Source organism: Aythya marila (assembly GCF_965140915.1).
Source record: "Aythya marila genome assembly, chromosome: 9".
In the NCBI taxonomy this organism is placed as follows: Eukaryota; Metazoa; Chordata; class Aves; order Anseriformes; family Anatidae; genus Aythya; species Aythya marila.
In genome coordinates, this window is record NC_139050.1 from 5,013,550 (window position 1) to 5,035,642 (window position 22,093).

Below are 22,093 nucleotides of genomic sequence, written 5' to 3' on the forward strand. Positions count from 1 at the left end.
CTCCACACCTGTAAATGAGCACAAGGATCATATCCCTGCACGTACATCCGCACTGACGGGTATTCTTTACGGTTAAGAGGATGCAGCTGCATGGGTGATCCAGGCATAGACGCGTGTAGGCATAGGCCTAGAATGCCTCATAGACGATGTCTTTACTTGTAGGATCAGGTTGTGTTGGTTGTTTTGTGCTCTGTTCCCAGCAGCCGGGCTCTGCCCCCTCCGGCCGCCCTGGGGCTCCCTCACGGGGCGGCGGCAGGTGCGGGGAGGAGGCGCCGGGGAGTTCCCGTCGGGGCTTTGTGGGAGGGGAGGGGAGGGGAGGGCGCGATGCGGCCGGGGCCTCACCTGGCGGGCGGGAGGCAGCCGGCAGCCAGCCGGGCCGGGCCGGCTCCCAGCCTGCGGCCGCTGCCACACCATGGTAAGCGCGGCCCGAGATGGCGGCGGGGTCCCGCCCGCCATAGCCGGCCCCGGGTTGACCTGGCGGCCGGCCCCGCGGAGCTCGGGGGGAGGTGGTGGGGGACGGGGCACGGGCAGCGCGACCCTCCTGCGGTCTCGGTCCCGGAGGAAGGAAACTTCTCTTTGCCCAGAGATCCCTCTGCTGGGATGAGTGGCCCGAGCCCCGTTTCAGCAGGGGGAAGGTGCTCGGAGGGCTGTGCCAGCAGCAGGTGGGAGCCCCGCTCCCGAGGGAGCTCGGGCAAGGTCTGCGCCTCCGGGCAGGAAAGGAGCGGTGGGCTCGTGTTGTTGCCCCCTGCCCGGCCCGTGGGGTGAGCCTCGGTCATGCCGACAGGCTGGTAGCGAACCAGGAAAACAAGGCTGCTCTGGAGAGAGCTGATGAAGGCTTCCTGTAACCCGAGGAGCTGCAGGAGGATCGGGTTTGCGTTCACATGGGGCCTCGTCCTCGGGCTGGCCGGCGGCTGAGCGCTGCAGTTTTGGGCAGCGGGTTTTCTTGTGCCAGGAGCACGGGGACGAGCCCTTTCCCCACACACGTTCCCCTGTGTCTGGTGAGCAGAGGGCTCGTGTGGAGCCTTGCCTCCAGCCCAGGGGCCTCTGCTCGGCTGCCTCGTCTCCCGAGAGCTGTAGGAGCTCGGTCATAGCTCTGCCTCGCTGCCAAGCTTGGCTGAAGTTGTTTCATCAGGTTCAGAAAGTGATGGATGCTCACGTGTGCAGTTTAGTAGAGCCTAAGCTGAAAAACTAACCACTTGAGTAGGGTGCAGTTCATGGCAAAATGATGAGTGGGCAATTGGAGTGACCTATCTGTGTGATAGGGACTGCGTGGGTCTGGGTCTGTTCCTACGGCGTGTGTTGGCAGCTGGTGGAGGTGGCAGCAGCTCTTGTTTGAGCTTTTACCAGCCCTGGATAGGGGCAGCAGCCCGCCAGGTTAAAGGGATCCTGCGAGGGAAGCCCTTCAGCCCTGTGCTTGCAGAGTCTGGTGGCTGTTTGCTGGGATCAGAAAAGGTCGCCGTGGTTATTCTCTTTTGTTAGATTTGATGACCAGCATCCCCGGAATAATGGCTAGATCTTCCCCAAGGAGGACTGTGAGCTCTGGAGCAGTACGATGGTCAGTGATGCCTTGTAATTGAGAAAGCATCTCGCTGTTTGATAATTCAGGCTTAGGGCAGGTTCTGCAAGCATGCCCCAAGCTCCTGTCTTGCCCAGTTTGCCTGTTGTGTGCATCTGTGAGATCAGTCACCAGCAGTGCGGCTGCCCAGCAGCCTCTGCTTTCACTGGAGGCTGAATTTTGATGTTTGGCTGTGTCTTCAAAGGTGGAGCTGAGCTGTTTCTTTTCAGTGGTTTGGTCAGAACACACCTCATATTTGTCTAGTGTAGCTAGAAAAATGTACCCTGTCATTGCATTAGCATATAGAATATGTGCAGTAACGAATTCACAGATGGCAATGCAGTCTCCACACCTTAAGTCTTCATACATACATTCAAGCTGGTTACACCCTGAGACAGCCCCACATGTTAATTTCCCTCGTGTAAAGCTTATGTAAATAACTGGAGTTCCTATTTTGCCCTTGAAGGTCAGTAAATATGGGAGGTGATTTCAGGGAAGCTGAGCTCAGAACTCTGCCCTGGTGCATGCACTTCACAAATGCCGGTTCTTAAAGCACTCGCGGTGGTCCCAGGGGAGCAGTGCTTACAGTAGCACTGCTTATTAGCAGTATTGTCTGCTGTATCAATTATAATTTTTTAAACGTGTGTATTCTTTGTTTTTCCTGTTCTGAGGCATTGCTATAATAACGCGTGCTGGCATTATAACACCCGCTAGTGCTGTCAGCCTTACCCCGTTCTCCTGTTGTGGAACCAGTGCTGATGAAAGGCTGCTTTTGTCAGGGCACTCCTTCGCTTCAAATTCCTCTGTCTGTTGTCCAGCCTCTGTGAAGGGTTGTTGCACTGGGTTACCGGTCAAGAATGAAGGGTTATTGGGTTACAAACCAAGAATAAGCCTTATTCAGGCTCACAGCTGAAGAACTTGCAGCAGGTCACTTAAACTCGTTAGATCGGTTCCTCCTGTTTGCTGTGAGGCAGCTGTGCTGGCCACCACTACCGCGTGGTCTGAGATTGGAATGGAAGGCAATGGTACCACCTCCCAGCAGGAGGGTGGGTTCAATTGTTTGCTCTGCTGCATATCTCCAGGCAAGTTTCAGGAAGGTATCTGCTTAGCAAAGTTTACTTCACATCCTGCTGAGAATGACCGGTTTACTGCTCAGCTGCTACCTGGTGGCAGGTCAAACAAAGGCTTTTTAGAAAAAAGAGACTAAATTCCTCTCCCTGAGGTGTAGTGTTGCAGTGAAGAAGCATTTCCTGAAGGACTGCTTTCTCAGTGCTTAAGAAAGTGAAAGAGCAGGGACTGAACAGAGAGCAGAAACATTTCTTTCCCCAAGGACACGTGTTGCTGTAGTCTCTCGCGTCCGTAAGTGTTGCAACACCTTGATCCTACTGCCACCTCACTGTTATCAGTATAATCTCGATGGGAGTACATGGTTCTGCTTGCATAGCTCTGAGTGCAGAGTTGCTGCCTGCATAGCAAAAGGCCCTGCTTCCCTCCTGCCTGCGCCGCTCATCAGTGCAGTGAGAAAAATCAGTTCTCGTAGGCGTGATCTGAAGCCCCGGAGAAAGTTCAAAAGAATCCCCCTGAGAAATGGGCTCTGCAAACATACTTGGCCTGAATAGAAACAGAGCTGGCAAGCAGTGTTTCCATTTAGCCAGATATTTGATACCCACTGCTGACCGAGAAGCTCGGGTGGAAATATTAGTTGAGGTGACTGCAGGTGCTGACACCTGCCTGGTGTTTGTAAATGAACTCTCAGCTCTTCCGAATATTGACTTTCCCAACAGTCCCAGTGCCCTTAATTGCTAAAATAAACACGGATCTGTAAGAGATGTTTTCAGTGTTTTGCAGAACTTACTATCTGCAGTTCAGAGAAGAATGTGCTCTAAACCTTGCCTGCTTTTTTCCACTCTGATACAGCAGCATATTGGCCTCGCGGAGATGAACTTTGCCTTTAGGAATTTAACTAGGAAAGACAGGAAGGGCAGCAGATAAGAAGAGATGAGAGAAGGCGAGAAAATCACAAGCAAATGAATCCAGTTGGTTGAGGCAGTGTTATGCGTGGTGGGGGAGGTGAGGGAGTGTACATGTGGTATTTCATTGTTTGTCATGCAGTGAACTGTTTGCTTGGGATCTGATAGTAGTGATGGAATGGCATTGCTCTGAGAAGACCCTGAGATGTTTTAGCTTGGAAAGATGACTATAGGGGAAAAACTCAAATGCATGAAATTATGAATACTGCTTCCTCAAGAAATGTCAGAGTACCACCTGTGACGTTGTTAGGCACTAAGAGTAAAGAAAACGAAAGAGAATATTTTTTCATGTAGCGTAGGTGAAAGATCTCTAATCCACTGCCAGGGGTGCCGTGGGTGTCGTATTAGTCAGGCAGTTCACAGAAGAAAAGCCCACAGGTGTGTTGTCTGGGTTTCAGTCCCTAAGTCCTTAATGCTGTGATTCCTGGAGACCGAGGAGTGCCTGCAGAGTGATTTTATGGATGCCCTGCTTCTTACAGTCTGCCCTCCTGGAAACTGCTTAGATCAGAGTAGTACTTGGGGGAATACAGCATTTGGTGTTCAGTTACCACCCTATCATTCAGCTGGACTTGTGAATACCATTTTGTGGGATTTGCTAGGAAAAATGTTTTTTAGGGTTCTTCTCAGGAAGGCTGCTGACGTGATCTTCCTCCAGCTTTGGATGTTCTCTCCTGAATACTCACTATCATTACTAGAGGCTGCCTGGACATCTTGGCTGTGCAGTGGTTGTGATTCACGCTTTACAGTCTCTGGGCAATGTGCTCAGCGTGTGGAGCGTGTCAAAATGTTTGCCTCTTTGCAGCTTTTCTGTATCTTTCTTTTGATACAAAATCCTATGCTTTATAACCGTCGTGTAGACCTTCCGAAGTCACCAGTTGTACGCAGAAGTAGTGAAGGGACAGAGTGATGGAGGCACTGAGGAAACCAGAGGGCCAAGGAGGGCAGGTAGAGCTGCTTCTGCTGCAGTCCCGACAGGATTTATGCTTTGGCACTTGGCGTATGCAGCAGGCGTTTATGTGAGCCAGTTGTAGTCTTTCCAGTGATGCCAAAATTAAACCAGCACTGCTGCTGTAAAAATAATCCTTTTTGTTACCTATGCACAGCTACTGATTGCCGTTCCTTCCCACCCATTTCCCTGCTGTGCTGTTCCTCCAGGCTGTCAGCTGCACTCTCCGGGCTGCTCTGGGTGTGCGCTTTCTTGAGTGGCCAGCCCTGGGCCTTGGCATTTTTGCAGACGCTGTAGTTCAGAGAGGTGTAAGATCCCATCGTATACAAATGGTGTTTGTGAGTAGGGACGTAGCATGCAGTGGGGGAGGAACAGGAACTAAAATTACCATTTGTGTTTGAAGGCAAGCATGATGTGCCTTTCTGGCCAGACAGCTTTCTGGGCTAATATGTCCTGGATTCGTGGTTCTCAGCATCACAGACGTAACCCCAGGTGCTCTGTGCACCAGTCTCTGTTCTTCACTAACTTGCTGAATTTATGTAAGATGTCTGTCTGCTGTCTTCTTTTCAGGCCTGAGAAGAAAAGATGGCATTAAAAGCCCTCTTCAGCAGCCAGTCAATGTCTGTGGTTGCCTTACAGCTTGCAGGTAGTTTTGCTCAGAGGCTTGCAGCTCCAGATGGCTAGTCAGCCAGTGCAGGGATTCCCACATGGTCATCACCCTCTGCTTAGTGCCCTGAGGTGAGTGATAGACATAAAGCACAAGGAAATAAGAAATGGAATAATTTTTATTTGATGAAAATGCAGAAGTTTACCATGTTGTGCTTTTGTCTCACAGCACATGAAGTGCTCAGAGAGCGTCTGGTTGTCTGCCTGCAGGTCTAGAAAAGTCGTGGGAATGTCTGAGTGACCAACAACAAAACGAAACGCTCACACCTCACAACCACCGGGCTCAGAAACATGTCAGGTTCCTCAAATAAATCCTGTTCTACTTGATACCTCTTTCTCCATTTGACATTTCCCAAGAATTAAGCCACTTACCAGATATCAACTGCTGCTACACCAGGGGGGAATATAAAGGCCGGAATAGCAGATGACCTGAACAGAGAACAGCTAGTCCTGACGTGGGCTCTGAGCCTGGAGACTCAGATCCAATCCCTTGCTTTCCACCATGCTGCTGAGGTTTGTGGCTCCTGCCTGCCTTAGCGCCTGTTCAGGTAACAGGAGAGTGTGCTACAGCTGGACAGGGAACATGAGGGGATGTGACTGTTATGTGACAGCAGCCTGTTATTTCTGAATCTGAACTTGTTAACTGCCTGCATCTGTGTGCATTTCAGCTGTAAAATAAGGCTTTAGCAGATTGGTCCCTTCAGAGCTGTCGTAGCTTCGGGTCCTGTGAGGAGTGAGTGCATGAGCTGAGGGCAGTGGTGGGATGGGACCTCAGGCATGTCCTTTCCTCCAAGACTCAGAACAAGACCTGGGTGAATAGCAGAATTAATTTTTCACCCAGAAGCTTGCACTCAATTTTTTTCATTCTGCAGGCAAAACCTGGGGCCAACATAAAGCATTGGGTGAGATCCTGTGCTCTGGTTCTTCCTTCCATAAACAGTAGTTTCTTCTTTCATTTTTCATGTTTAGGTTGTTAAATCCGTGTCTTTTTTTAACCCTAATAAAAAGAGCCATTTTTTAAATGGAAAATTTGGAATGTCTCCACTGAAAATGCCTAAATGAAGTGCTTCAGTGTTTCCAGAAAATTACTTTGATGCTTTTTCAAGTCACTCAAAAAATGATCCAAACTCACGTCTGTCTTCAGTCCCTCCAGAGCTCGTTTTCCCAGTGAGTGGCTCTGTGATGCACAGGAACCGGTGGAGTCGGTGTGAGGCTGCTGCAAGACCTGGGGTGTTCTCAGCCTATGGGGCACTGGTGGCCCCAGCCTGCAGCGCTGTCCCTCTGCTGACTGAGGAGCCAGGGCAATGCTGTCTACCTCGTTGTGTCCCCTGCCCCAGGACAAAGCCTTTTACCTTTGCTCCTGAGAGGTCAGAGGCAAGGGAAGGACACCGCAGTACCACACACAGCAGGGTTCTGCAAATAACTGATAAGGCAAAGTGGAAATGAGAGTAAAAGTGACTGCACCTTTTGCCAGAGTCCATTGGACTACCTTTCAGCTCTGCTTTTTCACAGGCCTTCTGGAACCAGACTGGGAAAATGGCTTGTGACTGTAAAATAGTCTGAGGCTAAGGTGAATCACAGGCTGCTCAGCTTCTTGTAATAAAAGGATTTTAACATATACACACAAACCCCAGACAGCCTTGGCACTTGCCCTGCTTTCTGGTGAGTCAGTTCACTGGGGCAGCGCTCTCGGCAGTTTGTTCAGCCTCCTGCCTCATCTCCTCCTCCTTAGAGCTGCCTACCCGAGATTTGCTAACCCCAGCAATGCATAAACAAACGCAGATAGGTCTGAGACCCCGGCAAAAGAGATGTGATTACACGGTTAGTAATTGCTCTAAGTGTTCTCAAATGGTGCTGCTCCCTGTGGGGTCGGCCAGCCAACATCCCTGCAGGTGCCAAGGCTGGAGGTGTGAGCACCAGTGCCAGTGGTTGTGGTGTGGCCACCCTTCTGTGCCCTCAGATTGCAGAGTTTGAGGCAGGTTTTATGCACCCTTCCTGCATTGATTTGTTCTCGCTTATTGCCTGGAAAGGAGTCATTCCTCTTGCAGGAATAAAAAAAATAAATAATAAAAATGTTACAAGTTAAGAAAAATGAGACTGAGGAATCTTTTGCATCTACGTCCTGGAGGTTTTTAGGTCTTGTGGTGCAAGGAACCTGACCTTAGCGCTGGTGGGACGCTAGCAGCTGCAAGGAGGAGGCAGGAGGCTGCCCGTGTCGCGGGGAGGAGGTGACGGAAGGAATGCTGCTGGCCTGGGAGAAAGGAGCCAAGGTCAGGAGGGCTGCACGTGGAGCCTGCTGTGGGGGCGAGCGCAGACGGGGATGTGTCAGCTCCTGCGGCAGGACGAGGGACGCGCAGCTGCTCTGAGAGCTGTTTTCCCAGCCTTTGGTAGGGTCAGAAGTGCTTTTGGCTCAGAAGTTCAGCTCGGCTATAGCATTTCAATTATGGGCTTGCTTAACTCAAGTAAGGCTATCGGGAAAGTTGTTGGCTGGATCAATGCCGCGTGGAGTACGGCTCCTTCAGACATGGTGTGCCGGTCAATTCCAACTCTTACTTCAGTAATAAAGTAAGGATGAGTTCTGCATCATGAAGAGAATAAAATCAATGTGTAACTACAGTCACGTGTGCCTGTAATGATCTGGCACAGGTTTTATTGCATGGACTTTGGATGCATTGTTTAGGGGAAATTGTTCAGAAATGTTCCTAATGGAGATTAAGCTGGAAGGAGCTCGGTGCCAGTTGGACAACAATACGCTACTTTGGCATTCTTCTGTTGCTGTTTTTTCACTTTTTTTTTTTTTTTCCTTACTTGCTTACATCAGAGAGACTGTGTTTTAAATCTTACAGCTAGGATTCTGCAGCATCCAATAAACCTGTCAGCTTCTGTGATGCCGAGAATAAAACTTTCAGTAACAGTAAACAAATAAGGAAACGAACATTTTTAACAAGGTAGCCTGTTCCCAGGGTTTTACATCGTTGCTCTAAAAATCCCCTAGCCCCCAGCACGTATGTATTAAAGGTCAATAGCCAGATGGTGACTTCATGCATCTGAAGAATACCAACATACTTATGCTTGTCTGTTACTCTTCTGCCTCTCCCAGGTGTGTCTGGGATGCTAATACGTTAGGTGAGTAGTTGTCCATACAGTATGTCTTCCTTGCTTTACCCTAATAGCCTGGCTTTCCAAACCATCTATGTGCTCACAATAGATACGTATTTTTCACGGTTATTAATCCTTTTTTTTTTTTTAGAATAAACATTTTAATGACAGTAGGTTTTGTTCATTTTCAGGTGTGTTGTAAAAATAAGTAGATGTAAAAGAATTCTGGACAGCCATCTGTGTTGAGGAAGACTTTTTTTTGATATCAGAGGTAGGAATGACAAATCATAAAAGACAAGCAGAATATGAACTCAGCTAGACTAAAGCAATACGAGAGGATCAAGCAGACTTCAAGGGAGTCAGAATAAGTTAAAAGAGAACTTTATGATGAAAAGCTGCCTTCTCTCAACCAGGTAGAGCCAGTCAGCCTGGCTTTCCCAAGGCTTCTGTCAGCAGTGGTTGTCATGTCAGCAGCCAAAGGTGTGGCTTTTTTCATCCCATTACCCTTTTTATGTGGTCCATGACTTTTTCTTGATTAGCATATCATATTGCCTCAGCTGGCAACAGCAGGCTTAAACTTCAGATTTTTAAATAGAACTCAAGAGTTTCTGAGTTCTGCCAAGCCGTGTGTTTTAGGACAGTAATTCCTAATTCGCAATTATTAGTTACTTGTTCAGGAGCCTTTCTGTTTGATAGAGGTGGCTTTGATTAAGGAGAGCTCTTAACTGAATTTGGAAAGGTGACAGCTGAAGCACAACCTAAAAACCTCGCTGCTTGAGAGGCAGAGCTGCCTCCCTGAGCAAACCCTTGCCAAACCCCAGCACCCATGAGAGAGAAGCTTGGCTTCATTTCGTGGCCTTCCAGCAGCCCTCTCCTCTCAGCCCTCTCCTCTCCTTTCCTGCCTTCCCTCCCGACAGGTGACTTGCAGTTCTTCCAGGTGCTCCAGAACAGCTTTGAAACCAGTTGGAAAATGCTTTATAGGTGGACGTAGGGAGGCAGAGAACATTGCTAGGGCAGTTTCTGCTCACAGGGGGGTGAATTAGGTTGTTGCACCATTGACCCCTTGAGTTCACCTTGCAGAAAGAAGCAAGGCAACTTTTAAATGCTTGTATTGTTGGACAGCAACCTGGAAAAAAATGATGCTGGGAGTCAGGAAAACCTGCTCTGTCTTCCCATGCAGTCTTCTTCATTTGATCTCCTTACTGATGGTTTGTTCTGTATGTAATGCAGTGTAGGCTGGAGTCCTGCAGACAGCCTTACTAAACATTGCAGTGCACGTTAAAACCTCTGTAAAAGCTACCAGGGATCCAAGTTTGCAGCCAGTGGGCTGCGTGTGAAGCATTTAGCTGGCTTAGGATGCAAGCCTCCTGTGCTTGGTATTGTTGATGTCTCTTCTATTTACTGTGAAATTATTCTGTATCAGAACCCTAACATCTGATTTTCCAGTAGCCCTGGACCTAAGGGTACAGTTTGTCATCCCTGCTAGTTCTGTAGATCTCAATAAAGCAGAAGGCCCATAATTTTCTGACCTGTTATATCAAGTAGCTACAGCTGGTTCAGAGAGGAGGACAGAGTTCAGGTTTAGAAATCTGGTTTGAATTCTTGATTTCCGAGAAATCTGTTTCTTCAACTAGAAAATAACAGCCTGTGAATACAAAACACAGTCTTTAGGCTACTTACAGACATTTATGGAGATGATTTGGCACCATGCAGTAGGTGGCTGGGTCTGGTTCAGTAAAACAAGCAAATAAAATTACACTCAACTCTCAGACTGAAGCCTGTCTCCTACAGACTCCACATGCAAAGGCAGCTGATGCTGTGATAGGAACTGCACTTCTCATTCTGACCCATTCCAGCTTGGACCTAAAAATCCTCTCCAGCGTCACTTGTGGGTCTGGTGGTTTAGTCATAGCCAGCACACCCTGGAGGTGTCCAGAAGGAAACCAAGCACTCTGCTTCAGAGGTGCTTGGTTCAAAGCAAGTTGTTTGTCTTTGCTTTACTCTGGAATTAGAACTTTTAAAAATCAGAAGGATTGCGGGATAATCTACCTCTATGTCTAGCTTGGCTGCTGAAAGCCAACCCTAAATTCCTTCATCAACATGTTGTTAGTGGCACTATAGAAAAGGAAGTATGTTTCCGCAGTCAAGGAGCAAGGAACAGATGAGCTGTTAGATTGGTGTTTATGCAGTATTTCAACATTTCCAGGTTTGTTGATGCATCAAATCATTGTGGTGAGCTGTAATCAGCAGAGCTATGAGAGTGAAAAATGTGTTGTATCATGTCAAGGTGGCTGGGCAGAGCAAAGCTGAACTGAAAGAAATGGCAATAGCAACATAGCAATTTGGTGTTTACACTTATGAGGCTTAATTCCTCCGAGAATATGATTTTGTTTATCTCCTAGAGAGTTCTCCATTTTGAATGGAGTTTAGAAGGTATAAAAAAAAAAAAAAGAAAGCAAAAAAAAAAAAAAGCAGAAGAGTCAAAACAGAGAGAAAAAATATTTTTTTTCCCCTAAGTACTTGCAACTTGAGAGTATACTGCTTTGCGGCAGACTGTAAAACTGGAGATCTGGAGATGGGCTACAGTAGAGGCTCTTACCAGTTTTACAGCTGTAAATATTTCCATAATAGTAAAATTGATTTATGGGGTATGCAGCTCGGTTTTGCATATAAAATAGAGTATGTATGGCAGACCCACAAGATAGGATTTTTGAAGCTGGTATATGAATCCTGATGCATTTAAGAGTGTCCATAGATACCTTCTAATTGCAAAGAGTGTTAACTTCACTCATGGAAGTGTTGGTAACACGTCAGCTGCATCTTTACGAAAAATAGTGGTTTTCCAAGCAATTGTAAATGGAGAGCAGCTTGCTTTCCTATGGGTGAAACATGGCATGCTGGAGTATGCTAATCAGCAGAAAATGGCAATAATATTCACAGAATTCCCTGGTTTATTGATATATAGCCTTTTAAAGCCATGGGGTTGCTCTCCTGGAGCTATATTTATTGCTTACAGATACTCAGGTTTAAGGTCCATAAGGTCCAACAGCTGAACCTAAACTTGAGTACCCTTTCTTTATCTTTGCCTATCAAAGCACTGCAAGCCTAGATGTCTTCCTGAGGGCGTAAGAAACTTTTCTCAAACAGCATGATCTTGTTATGCTGACATGCTCTCAGCTTTTGCTAGGGATTCATTGACTAATTCCCTGCATTTTCAATCAAATCTGGTCATCCTCTCCTATCTGACTCAACGTATTTTTAGAAATTTGTTTATCAAATAGCTGCTGGCTGTGCCTGATTGCTTTTAAATGGACACCTGTGGACCTGCTGCTTTTATCTTCAGAACCTCTGCTCTGCTTTTCAAAAGGCACTCCTCTTCACAAAGGCTCTGGAGCTAATGGTGCTGTGCAGCGAGCAAAAGAGTCTTTTGTTCATCCAGCTTGTCTCTGTGGACGAAGTGTATGGACTGTCCCTTCATCTACCTCGAGGGGGTAACCCTGACAGCTGGAATATTACCATGTCAAAAACCAGCTGGTGATATGGACAGCGAAAGGCAAGAACATGGTGCTTTGATCTTCACTGTAATTAGGCCGTGTGTACTGCCAGCAGCATAATTATTTTTATTTAGCAAACTTGTCTGGAGAGCATTACAGTGCTCAACACAAGGCAGCTACAAAATCCTTCGAGTTCTATCAAACACAGTAGGCTAATGATAGTGCGAGCCGTATTTGCAGCCGATTCTGCCACAGGCAGATATGAATAAAACAACCCAATCCACGCTTCCTTAAAATGATCCCGTATTTGAAGTCTTTCCCAATATAGTCAGAACTCTTATCTCCAGGTTACTCAACAACTCTGTGACCTAATAACTAAAGAATGCTTCTGAATTATGAATATTAACATTTCCTGTAAAATCCAGGGTTGGTTTTTTTTTTGTTTGTTTGTTTGTTTGTTTTTTTAAGTAGAAACATCTCAAGTGCGCTTCTCTGCTGGGACTTGATAGTAATTGTGAACCTTAACTTCAGTCTTTACTGGGGAGATGGAGTGATGGAGGAATTATAGGCACAAGAGCTGGCTGGAATAGAAAACAAGAAGGAGAAGGGACTAGGGTGTAGATTGAGAAGTTATAGGGAAGAGGTTGGTCGGCTAATGGAAATGTGGTTGGTGAGGGACCTGCCAGCCCCGGTCTCTCTTCTGCTGGGAGCTTGCAAGGATCACAAGTCAGTGAGGACAAGGAGGCTGCTGTGCTGCTCCCTAGTCCTGCCAGCACCAGAGGAAGCCTTGTCTCTGCACGGTCATGCAGGTGGCTGCAGGTGGAAATCCTTCCTGGGAGAACATTGCCTCTGAGCCTTGGTGCTGTTGAGAGAAGCCGTGGGGATGCCTGTCAAAAAGCAGAGCAGCTCACGATGTCTTCAGCCATTGGGAAGTGTCCTTTGCCCCTTCAGGTTTTCCCATGTAGCAGAGGACATCTCATTGAGATGGATGTCATCCTCAAATAGATCTCCTGCATTCTTAAAGCCGTTTCTGTGCTGCGGGTAGATGACTTACTAGACCGCTTAAAGGCTTAGTATAGCCAGTTACTTTCATCTGCTTATAAAAGTGCCTGTATAAATGGGCATTGACACTTCTTGCCCAAAGGCCCGCTGGCATTTAAAAGCTAGCACTTCTGTATTTCAATAATACTGCTAATACTAAGCACAAAAAAAAAAAATCACAGGACAAACCATGTAAAATTATGACTGGCTTTGAAATTGAAATTTCGGAACAGTATATCCAGTGCTTCTGTAATGTAACGTCCTGGGTCACTGAGATCCATCCTTTGTTGTCACACTCATCTGTGTTTCATAAATTCTTTAGTAAAAGTAGTCGAGCTCCCTTTTCAAAGCAGTTGGCTTCTTTCTTCTGCTCCTTACAGCCTCGTCTAGGCTGTTATTTCTTCTACAGCATTCGTTATTTCTTCGTTATTTCTTCTACAGCAGAGTGCAATGCCAGAGCTATTGGTGATGACCATCTCTATCTCAATATTCACTTTCTCATCTTGTGCCACGCTCAGTGCATCTGTGACTCCCCCAGCCCCCTGTAGTCCCCTGTGTACCTGTAGTCCCTTTGCTAACATCTCCAGTCTTGCTGGAGCAGGGGCTGGGGCCCTCTTCTCGCCACCGCAAAGGGGTGATGCTCTTCCAGTTCCCCAGGGAAGCAGCAGAATACAAAGCAAAGCCACAGGTTGCCCGAGGTAAGGAAGTGCGGGTGGCAGAGGGTATGAAGGGGATGTGCAGGGAGGGGACATCTGCTAGGGAAGGCAGCAGGAAGGGCAGCATGCCAGCTTCCATGCTCAGCCTCCCCCAGACCTCCCGTTGGGGTTAGAGATGCCTTCGCTGAGGTCTGTGCTGTCCGTGGCAGGCACAGGAATGCCTTCCTGCCAGTGCCCGGGGCAGAGCTGGCTGTGCCCAGCACTAACCTTGTTGCTTTGTTTACTCTAGATACACTTCATACTGCTGTTCAGTCGACAGGGGAAATTAAGACTTCAGAAATGGTACACGACACTACCTGACAAAGAGAAGAAAAAGATCGTTCGAGAAATTGTTCAGATTATTTTGGCTCGCCATCAGAAAACAAGTAGCTTTGTTGACTGGAAAGACCTCAAGCTTGTTTACAAAAGGTGTGAGTAATTTTATGAGAACATGTAATTACTAATCATATAAATAACATGCTAGAGGTGGAAAAATAAAGGCTCACTTTAGCACTTGGGTTTGTTTTTACAATAAGATTTTGGGAACCAGCCATCATAAATATAGCAGCACAATGACCCTGGATAAATTGGCAGGGTAAATTATGGAGTAAAAAAGCATTTGTACAATCTATCAAATGGAAAAAAAAAAAAAAAAAAGGAATAATGTAGTAAGTGCTTGTAGTTGAAATTCTGTTAGAAGGCTTAGGCTCCTGATTCTTCAGGATGATCTACTGAGAAGTGTGGGCTTCCTCAGGAAGGCTGCAGGAAAGGTTCTGAGGCACTTTCAACATTTTAACAGCTTTTGTCTTTGAAAAACTTTTTGCTCTGGAAAGTGTTAATTCCCATTTCCTTTTTCCAGACAAATAATTTGCGCAAGGCTTAGCAATAGCTAACTTCTAATTCTTGTGAAGTGACTTGTAGTAAACAGAAGTAGGTTTAAGATACAGCACATTATACAAATAAGTGATGTCTTCCATTAAGTAAAAATTGCTTTCCTTGCTGTGAAGTGATGGATGTAAACATCTGATCGCATGCTGTGATAAGCTGGGGCTCTGGCCGTGGCACCAGAGAGCTGAGGTAGATTGTTACTCCCATCTTGGAACAATCTAAACAAAGTTTTGGTGCAAGAAAGTTGTGAAGATGGACTTGGAGAAGTAGTTTCATGTTTTCTGGCCCCATGCAGAACACCGTCAGTCATTTGGCAGCCAGCAGGCTTACTGAGATGTAACACTTTCCACCTTTATTTCTTCCTTTATTTTGTTAAGAAAGAGCAGTAACCGCAGCAGGCGAGGGAAATGTTTAAAGTGCTGCTGCCTTACTGTTTGTTTTTTTTGAGACCAATCTTGGAGCTGCTTTGCCAAGGGCTAGAGTCTACTTTTCTAACTAAATTAATAATTTGTTTAAAGTACCGGATCTTATTCAGTGCTTTCTAGGACACCATGAGAATGAAAGAAGATTATTTTAGAGACTAGACATTAAATATCACTTCTAAGACTTCTGTAACTTCTAAGAGCCTTTGCTCTTAGTGTGTCCAGCTGTTCACTCTCCTGTTTTTGCCTCTATTTTCCTAGGTATGCTAGTTTGTATTTCTGTTGTGCAATAGAAGACCAGGATAATGAGCTCCTGACACTAGAGGTCGTTCATCGATATGTAGAGCTTCTGGACAGATACTTTGGAAACGTAGGTTTCACTCTCTACCACGAATTGCGTTGCTGTTTAGCTGATAAACAGCTACCTGTTGCTGTTTTGCTTTCTGTTTCCATCTACACTAATTGCCCCTTGGTCTCTGTCAGTCCAAAGGGAAATTCATTATTAGAATATTTTATAAAATAGTTCTGAAAATATCGTAAGATCAAGTTCATATTCTTACTTCTATATAAAATTAATATTGATGTTTTCTCTGGGAATAGAATCTAAGGGAAAAGCTTGAGAAATATTTTTTTTAAAATGACAACGCTGGGTAACAGTATTTTAATTCTCCTTCTTGACATCTTCAGCTATAAAAACAGCAAATAGATTTTCATAATATTGTGTAACAATTAAGAGCACATGAAGACGAGAAAAAGTGTTGTTGTTGTTTTTTTTTTCTTTTCCAAAGAAAAGACCCGAGAAAGGTTCATATTAGTCTGATCTAGTGGGTGGCACATGATTTTTTTTTTTTTTTAATTGTTCTCACTGCTTTAATTCATCTCTTATCTAAATCACTGTGCCATGACTCACGTTTGTACTGCCTCGAAACAAAAAAGCAATTGGTGACTGTAAGGTCACTAGGACAGGGAATTTGTCTTGCTCTGCGTGTGAATATATGTAACCCATATTACACAGGTTGTATAAGACGTTATAACGTTGTATAAGACTATAACGTTAGTAGGCTAGGAAGTCAGCTTTGTTGTCTGAAACCCAGAATGCAGGTAGTGTATTTGATAAAATATAGTAAGTAGAATATCTTTGCTATAAGTCTAGGCTATATATGCGAAGAGAATATGTGCAGAAGCTGCAATATTGCCTAACATGCAGTGTTCTTCTTCACCTGGCTACCTGCCATGAGAGTGCATATACTGAATACATTTCATCATTTGAAAAAACTTCTACCCCAATACTGTTCATAATGCTGTAAAGTGATTTAAATGTGGGATTTTTTTTTTCCTGCCAGGTGTGTGAGCTGGATATTATCTTTAATTTTGAAAAAGCTTATTTTATTCTTGATGAGTTTATAATTGGTGGAGAAGTACAAGACACTTCAAAGAGGTCTGCAGTGAAAGCCATAGAAGACTCTGACATGTTGCAGGAGGTAAGGCCGAGAAAGACTAAAGGCAAACACCTCATCTTCCTGCATCTTCCTTGTTTGACAGGAGCTTAAAATATAGCTTAGCACTTCTGGTACTTTACTATCCAAGTGTGGTTTAAGTTTAGTTTTAGTAAGTGCAACAACACAATTAAAGGAGCAGTTAGGTGAGCTTTCAACTCAATCCTCTTGCATCTTGCAAAATCATCTGGAAGCTCTTCATATACTGCCTTTGCTTTCTTGCAGTTTAAATGCTATAGTTTCTTGGATGCTATATGAAGAAACAGGTTAAGGTATATCTAAGATATGAAATATATGTACATAATCTAAGAGTACATTTTATGTATACATATAGAAAAATCTATTGCTTCATTAATGCATTGGAAATAATGACCTAAAATGAACATTTAAAATTGGAAAGAGAATGTGCTAGAAAACTCCCATTTTTATTCTTAAACACCTGTGCGGTGTTTCTACGAGGCACAGATGTGTAACCTTTATTCAAAACCCCTCAGAGAATTTCTTCTGTAACTCATAGCGTTGAGCCAGCAATGGCAAAAGCAGTTGAATGTGATAGATCGACTTCAGTTTTCTGGGTACTGAAGGAAAACAGCGTAATGGGAGCTCTAGTTATCTAGTTAGGGACATGCTATGGAGTTTCCCAGTTTTTCAAACTGGGCTGGTGTTAGCGTATGAAACCAGGCCAGCTTCGTACAAAGGTCAGCTAGACGTGGTGAATTTAGCTACATGTTGTTGTATTTGAAGATCAGATTCCAAAAGGCTGTTAAGGATTTTAAAGTAGAATTATTTCTACATTAATCTGATCTAATTCCATGCAAAAGTACAACTATATATATATATATGTATGTATATATATATATAGTATACAACTATATAAAAAGTACAACTATAGCAAAAGTACAACTATATATATATATATAGTATACCACTATATATATAGTTGTACTTTTATATATATATATATAGTATACAACTATATATATATATAGTTGTACTTTTGCATGGAATTAGATATATATATCTTATATATATATATTAGATATATATAGTATATAGTGTATATATATATATATAGTTGATACTATATATATATAGTATATAGTGTGTATATATATATATAGTAGGACAAGAGGGTTTGGTTCAAAGATTCTAAATTACTCTGCTGCTTCATAATGTATCAATTGTTTTTCTTTTTTCTCCAGACAGTGGAAGAGTACATGAACAAGCCTGCATTTTAATGTTAAAACTACCTGGAAAAGAGAACTGCTATATACACCTGTAAAATTCACTTGCTGAAATTGCTTCTCAATGTGCCAGATCCTCAGAGAAATACCAAAAAACTATAACTAAAGGGGTTTGTTTGTATAATGATCAAGATGAAGGTCAGCTGATGTAGCACAGGGTTTAACAATTCTGTTTGGATTACTCTGCATGTGAGTTTCTGAGAATTGTTTTTACCCTTGATCTAGTTTCTCTTCTCCTTGCTGCACTGAACAGTTTTTTGTATCATGTCTTTTAGCTATGGGTTTTGTCATCATAAAATGTTAATCTGGCAGTACGTGGAAGAGGTATATTTACTGGTTTTGGTCCACTGCTGACCATATGACTCTACTTTTGTACAAATGTCCATTATTTTGAATGTAATGATTTTTCTGCTCTAATAATAATTTTTTTCTAAAAGCCAAATTGTTGTGGGCCCTGATTTAATAAGCTTGTTTTGACAAGATTAACCTCTCTCCTGAAGAAGAAATGTACTTCTCCTTGGCCCAGCCACTTTGAGCTGTAGTGTCTTCCTTCTCTTTTCTGCTCTACTCTGCTAGTAAGACAGTTTTCCAACTGCTATTAGAGCACAGGCTACACTTCCATTTCATCTAGAAGACTGTTCTGACTTGAGGCAGACTTCTCCCAGGTTTCACAAATCCTTTTTGCTTCTGCATGTGGATGGCCTGTCTCTGTCTTCCTAGATCTCCTGGACCTGGAGAAAAGCTGTACAGCCTTTGGAAACATACAGCTCAAGAGCAGGAGATATCCTGAGGAGGAGAAAATAGTCTTTGGGATTTTAGGGTGAAGATCTTGTGTATCTTTTGACTCTATTCTCCAATAACCATCTTTCTTAGGAGGATTTTCCATTCCCCACTTCACATATCTATTAGGATGAGGCAGGCTAGCTTTCTAATAGTTGAAATGGTCTATTTTTCTGAAGGCTGGACAATTTAATTAACTTTTTATAACTTCACAAGCTCCACAAATGGAAAAAGGGTAAAATAGAGAGGGGAAGAATTGGTTGGGCTGTACATCCTATTATGTGTTACAAGACATTGGAGTTATAAAACGTTGCACTGTATATGTGGGGAATCAGGTGTGTTAGCTCGCCTATCTTTCTGTTAGTGTAATTTGAACTCAATAAGCTGATTGAACTGGCTTCCTCAGATAGATTATTTTCTTTAACAGACTTCAAAGCTGAGAGAAATTCTCTTTATCTTATCATGTTATTTGTAGCTAGATATTTTGTCTCTGTCAAGTCATGAAATTACCTTATACAAAACTTAGGTAAGTTATCAGACAAATATGCCAGAATGATCCGAGCACTGATTTGCATTTCCCTTCAACATTTATTTTCTTTGATTTCTGGGGTGTACAGGCAGTATTTTCCTTCAGGGATTTTTCTAATCTTTAAATGTCCTGCATGATTATTTTAATTTTTTCATTGCTTCTTCCCTCCCATTCTGTTTGTATGTTCCTGAGGGAGGTTTTTTCTCTTTTTTTGGTGGGTGGAAGCACTTTGACACAACACGATAACTTTGCTAATTGTCAACCCACTTTTCTGCCTGTGTTATCTAGTCTGTTAGTAAAACTGTGGCAAGCTGGTTTGTAGCGTCATGCTGCTCTTTTTATAATTACTTTATCCATCTGTTTTCTCTGTATTGATGTCAAAGGCATACTTTCAGCATTGAAAAAATAGGGAAATTGCTGAAGGGCTTTTAATAGCTCTGAAGACATTCGATTTAATAGTAGATTAATGAAATTGTAGGAGTTGTATGTTATTTTCTACTGCTTTGAAATGAAGTTATTTAGAGTGTTTAATTGATTAAGAAGCCACTTCAGAATGTGCAAAGAGGCTCTTTCCAAGTCTACCTCTTTACTTTCCTAAGTGACTTCTCTTCAAGAAAATCACTGATAGTCATTTATTTTTACTCTTTTTTTTTTTTTTTTTTTTTTTTTTTTTGAGCCATGCTGTGATTCTGACTGTTAGAACTTATGTTTCTCGAGTTGTGGAGTATATCAAAATAGGAGATCTAAAAATAAGATTTCTTGGTATGAATATCTTAAGCCTGTCTTTTTGGTCATTTTAAGAAGAGCTGTAGGATTTCTTCATCTCTCATTTCACATGATGAAAAATACCTTATGGGGGAAAATAGATTATGGGTACTTATGGCAGCCATATCAATATAGTATCTGAAATAAACAGCGTTGCCAAACTGATCTACCCTGAGTCAGCTTGAGAACTGTGAAAGAAATAGCATGGTTTCCTTACCATAGTGGAAATGGCCATTGCTTGTTATGCCGATTGCCTTTGTTGGCTGCGAAGTTGGGTAGAGGGTATGTGTTAAGCGCTCTAAGAAACATCTAGAGATTCCTGTTTCTTTTGCCTGTAGATGGGTTGCATGAATTAAGCAGATGAGATGACTTGATGTGACTTCTTTGGAAGTGTCTGTCTGTATAATGTACTTGAGAGCAGATTGGTCTAGAAACATAAAAGTTGTATCTGTGTTTTCTACAACCTTCAGTGAGTAAAGGGAACGCTTCGGTAAGTGGTGTTATAATGGCATTCAGCTCCACCCAGCTCTAACTTAGTATGTTGCTTCTTCAAAGAGAAAAAGCTCAAATGAAGCCCAGTTATTGTCAGGTTGCCTGTAGGTCCTGCGTCAAAACGTCTGTGTTTCCATCTTCGGGGAAGTCCATTGCCATCAACAGGACTGTACACAGATGAGTGCACTCTGGAGTACCGTTCGTCAGCAGATTTATGCCTCTCTTGATATCTTAGTTTGATTTTTCTTAAAGCAGACCGTTAATGCATACACTCACAAATCTCTTTGAAGCATTGCCCATTTCATATACTACTGATGTTTCTCTTTCCAATCTATCTGACCATCCTAGGAAATGCTCATTGAAGAGCTTTCTGAGTTTATTTAACATAATTATTAAAAAAAAAAAAACAAAACAAAACACAACAATGGGTGCCTTAACAGTTTTCCCAGGTTCACGAACTTTTTTTTGCAGCTGTCTAAACTCTCACCTTGCTGACAAGCTTCAAGCACACGTCCTAGTTTGCAAATTACATTTACTAAAATTACCATTAATCATGGTCATGTTGCTAGCCTAGATTCCCCTCCTTGCTTTTGCCAACTGCATTTCACAAAAAGCTTTTTGATTTTCTTATTAAGATCCCTGCCTGGAGGATTCTTACTGTGATCTTACTGCTTACCAGTTGTGACAGGACTGGTTCTCTGTTGTACAACTAATTGCAGCTCATAAGCTGTGACATCTTTGGGGATGACAAACTCCCAACTGACCCTGAACGTGTGCGGGATTTGCTACTCCACCTGGATCCCTACAAGTCCATGGGTCCGGATGGGATTCATCCCCGGGTGCTGAAAGAGCTGGCGGATGTCATCGCGGAACCTCTATCAATTATTTTTCAACGATCCTGGGAATTTGGAGAGGTCCCTGTAGACTGGAAGCTGGCAAATGTTGTGCCAATTTTCAAGAAGGGTCAGAAAGAAGACCCTAGCAATTACAGGCCTGTCAGTCTCACGTCAGTGCCTGGTAAAATCATGGAGAAGTTGGTTCTCGGACTCATTGAGGCGCACCTGGGGGACAAAGCAGTCATTGGTCCCAGCCAGCATGGGTTTGTGAAGGGTAGGTCCTGCCTAACTAACCTGATTTCCTTTTATGATAAGATCACCCGTATGGTGGACCAAGGGAAACCAGCTGATGTGATTTTTTTGGACTTCAGCAAGGCTTTTGACACGGTTTCCCATAGGATCCTACTGGACAAAATGTCCACCATACAGCTAAATAAAAACATCATACGATGGGTGAGCAATTGGCTAACGGGCAGGGCCCAAAGGGTTATGGTAAATGGAGCTGCGTCAGGCTGGCGGGCGGTCACCAGTGGGGTCCCTCAAGGCTCCATTTTAGGACCGGTACTTTTCAATATTTTTATAAATGATCTGGATGTAGGAATAGAGGGTATTTTGAGCAAGTTTGCTGATGACACCAAACTTGGAGGAGTTGTGGACTCAAATGAGGGCGTAAAGGCCTTGCAGAGGGATCTGGACAGGTTGGAGAGCTGGGCGATCACCAACCGCATGAAGTTCAATAAGAGCAAGTGCCGGGTCCTGCACCTGGGACGGGGAAACCCTGGCTGCATGTACAGACTGGGCGATGAGACGCTGGAGAACAGCCTAGAAGAGAGGGATCTGGGGGTCGTGATAGACAGCAAGTTGAATATGAGCCAGCAGTGTGCCCTGGCAGCCAGGAGGGCCAATCGTATCCTGGGGTGCATCAAGAACGGCATCGCTAGTAGGTCAAGGGAGGTGATTGTCCCGCTCTACTCTGCGCTGGTGCGGCCTCACCTCGAGTACTGTGTGCAGTTCTGGGCACCACAGTATAAAAAGGACATGAAACTGTTGGAAAGTGTCCAGAGGAGGGCTACGAAGATGGTGAAAGGCCTTGAGGGGAAGACGTACGAGGAACG

The 22,093-nt window shown here is 44.0% G+C and overlaps 1 protein-coding gene across 1 annotated transcript; it reads left to right on the forward strand.

The window, feature by feature from the left end:
• The first annotated feature begins 343 nt into the window (after window positions 1-343).
• AP1S3 (adaptor related protein complex 1 subunit sigma 3) lies at window positions 344-18,037 on the forward strand. Its single transcript, XM_082767379.1, has 5 exons — window positions 344-415; window positions 13,777-13,955; window positions 15,098-15,206; window positions 16,180-16,317; window positions 17,535-18,037. Exons 1-5 carry the CDS (start codon window positions 413-415, stop codon window positions 17,568-17,570), a joined length of 465 nt encoding a protein of 154 aa, XP_082623505.1. The 5' UTR covers window positions 344-412; the 3' UTR covers window positions 17,571-18,037.
• Window positions 18,038-22,093: the final 4,056 nt, after the last annotated feature.